Here is a 3,582-nt window from a genome sequence, read left to right on the forward strand (position 1 = left end):
ACCATATTCTGTGTTAGGGTTATGAGGACTGAATTTATCAATTCAATTTATATTCAATGTAGCCAGGTAGCTGTAGTTAGGATCGGTCTGAGTGAAGCCATTTTTTGTTGAGGAAGAAAGGCATAAATTTTAATGGGATTTTGATAATATCTGGTCCAAATATGTATTCTTTGTGCTGAATTTTATGGAGTTACATATAATTTGTGATGGGTAATGAGCTTTGTTGTTGGAGTTAATTTGGAAAAAGATCAGTGAGACTCCATATTGGTTCTTGTTTTGAGTGGTGCATTTGGACTGTTTTGGATTATTATTTGCCCTTTGGTTCTGTGCGTGGATGTGTTTTATAGCAGTGATCCCATCATGTAAGAACTTAATAAATTGAAGTTTATAAATGGCACACGTGCAGGCATGGCGCTATATATATATATATGCATGCAGTTATCTAACAAATATGCATGCAGAATGTATTTGTGTATATGTTTTTGTAATAGTTTATAGATCAAATTGTAAATCAACTAGATCGGGTAAAATAACCGCTCCAAAATATAAATACAATTGACCTATAATTAGTTTAATTTGGTAATTCATAATATAAACACAATTTCTTACTATAATTAGTAAGATATGTAATGTAATATTAATTCACTATATATTACAAATAATTTGTGGTTGTAATTACTAAGATATGTCATGTATGTATAGTATAGACTATTTAAATGATATTATAAACATGGTAGAATATAATATTTTCTTTATTTATTTATCATGCCATTCCTACAAAACAAATTGATACCAAATTTGTTTTTATTTTTACTATGCGATTCCCAAATGCATACATAACATGTGGACATAAAAATAGTTACAACTTGTACAGGGCATGGGAAAAAGGGAAGAACACGCATTTCCCTTAACTCCATGTAGCTCAAATCCGCAAAACTCGGTATGTTATGTCATAATTAAAAAACTATTTCAACTCAATGATTGTGACTGTAATGATAATTTGTTTTTTTATTATTATGTTAGGACATCCCTCAAACTGGTTTACTAAACGTTCCAAATTACATGCACAGTTACTTTGGACCAGTGCCTGCATGGTCACCAGCTTTCGTGCCATATCCAAATGGCAACAAAGATCCATCCATGATTCAGGTGCTAGTTCAACTTTGTTCTTTACTTTTATTTTAGTTATAAGTTTATTATTTTGAAGTTATTAATTTGTTTCATTTTTTTTTCTTAAGCAAAACGTTGGTTACCCATTTCCCTATGGGATGCCACCTAGCTGCCCATTTATCGCTACGAGCTCCGAACCAAGCGCAAGAACCGGTCAAGAAGATAGTCCTGATTGTCTGGGAACTGAAGCGCAATGTTCTTCCGCACAAGTTGATGAAGAAATTATCCTGGATAGTCCAGATCAACGGGAAAATGATGATGGCATTCCCGATACACCACAAGCAGTGCCATCATCAAGTGTTGAGGATATCATTCAGGAGCCAAAGTCCGGGATGGAATTCAATTCTTTTGAAGATTTGTTGACATATTATAAGCATTATACAAAACTGTGCGGGTTTGGGGTGATGACATAGAGGAGTGAGAGGTCGGAGGATCAGAGTGTCAGATATGTCACTCTTGGTTGTGCACGGGGAGGAAAGGTGTGGATTAAGAGTTCCAATGTCGCCAACCCACGTCCGACAGGAAAGACTGACTGTAAGGCAAGGATTAATGCCTTACGAGTCGAGGGAAAGATACGAGTGACAACAGTCCATAATACACATAATCATCATACCAGCCCACAGAAATCCCAATTTTTTCGATGTAACCGAGAAGTGAGTGACACCGTGAAAAGAGTCCTAGACACAAAAGACTTACCTGGCATCCGGTTGAATAAGAGTTACGGATCTCTTGTTGTTGACACAGGTGGCTTCGAGAACCTGCCTTTTTTGGAGAAGGACTGTCGTAATTACATCACCAAAGCTCGTCATCTTCGACTTGGTGCAGGTGGTGCTGGAGCACTTCGAGACTATTTTTTGAGGATGCAGTATAAGAATAACGGGTTCTTTGCGTTGATGGATTTAGACGATGAGGGGAGGTTAAAGAATGTTTTCTGGGCAGATCCACGTAGTCGGGCAGCATATCAGTATTTTGGTGACGTGGTCACATTCGACACCACATACCTGACTAATAGGTATGGGATGCCCTTTGCACCATTCGTTGGTGTAAACCACCATGGGCAATCGACTCTTTTGGGGGCTGGGTTGATTTCTAGTGAGGACACGGAGACGTTTACATGGCTATTCCAAACCTGGTTGCAATGTATGGATGGTATAGCTCCAAAGGCTATTATTACTGATCAAGACAGAGCAATGAAAAATGCAATTGCTATTGTCTTTCCCAAAACTCGACATAGATTTTGCTTATGGCATATACTGAAGAAAGTCCCTGAGAAGCTTGGGTCATATGCAGCCTACAAGAGTGGGCTGAAAACTCAGCTCATGAAATGTGTGTACGACACACAAACCATTGAAGAGTTTGAAAAGGTATGGGCCGAATTTATTAGTACATACGAGTTAGAAGAGAATGGTTGGTTGGAAAGTTTATATGCGGAACGCGAGCATTGGGTACCAGTTTTTCTAAAAGAGCATTTTTGGGCGGGTATGAGTACAACACAGTGCAGTGAGAATATGAATGCGTTTTTTGACTGTTATGTCCATTCGAAGACAAACTTGAAGGAGTTTGTCGACCAATTTGATAGTGCGCTGAAGAAAAAAATTGAGAATGAGAATCAGGCTGAATTCCAGTCATTTAGTGGCACCATTCCCTGCGTTTCTAGATCCCCAATTGAAAAGAAATTTCAACTGTTATACACTAACTCAAAATTTAAGGAAGTACAACAGCAAGTCATTGGTGTGCTTGACTTGGACCCTTCTATACTAAGATCGGATGGTGTAATGAAGAGTTATTTGGTAGAAGATGAGATCCGAATTCATGAGTATTCAAAACAAGTTACATATAATGTGGATTTTAATGTGAATGACTACTCTACGAAGTGTTCATGTGGATTATTTCAGATGAGGGGGATATTGTGTAGACATATTTTGTCGGTGTTCAAATGTAACAGTGTAAAAGAATTGCCAGACTGGTACATTTTAGACAGATGAAGGAAGGACATAAAGAGGAGATACATGTTAATCCGAAGTAGCTACGACACAGGGGATCAGAGGCCAACTGGTAATAGATATTCAGTTCTTTTAAATATGTGTTATGGGATGATAGATTATGCGGTGGATTCTAGTGAGCACTTTGAAGATGCAAAGAAGACGATACATGAGATGACTGAATTATATCGCCAGAGCCAAACCTCCTCATCTATGATGCAAACAGGTAATTAGGTGACGATAATTACTTTAATTTGTTCTTCATAAGTACAAGTAGGCAATTACAATTTTCCAGTTTATATTTTATTTGTATTTAACATCTGTTTGCCTAAAATAGGACCGGAACCTAGTATGTCGACACTGGATAGTACTGCAGCTGGTAGTTCACAAGTTAAGAGTCCAAAGATTGTCAGGGGGAAAGGAAGACCTC

The 3,582-nt window shown here is 37.7% G+C and overlaps 1 protein-coding gene across 1 annotated transcript; it reads left to right on the forward strand.

Moving 5' to 3' along the window:
- Nucleotides 1-877: 877 nt before the first annotated feature.
- LOC122316331 (protein FAR1-RELATED SEQUENCE 5-like) lies at nt 878-3,155 on the forward strand. Its single transcript, XM_043132861.1, has 5 exons — nt 878-940; nt 1,024-1,149; nt 1,239-1,469; nt 1,584-2,134; nt 2,264-3,155. Exons 1-5 carry the CDS (start codon nt 878-880, stop codon nt 3,153-3,155), a joined length of 1,863 nt encoding a protein of 620 aa, XP_042988795.1.
- Nucleotides 3,156-3,582: the final 427 nt, after the last annotated feature.

Source organism: Carya illinoinensis, chromosome 7, assembly GCF_018687715.1.
Source record: "Carya illinoinensis cultivar Pawnee chromosome 7, C.illinoinensisPawnee_v1, whole genome shotgun sequence".
NCBI lineage: Eukaryota > Viridiplantae > Streptophyta > Magnoliopsida > Fagales > Juglandaceae > Carya > Carya illinoinensis.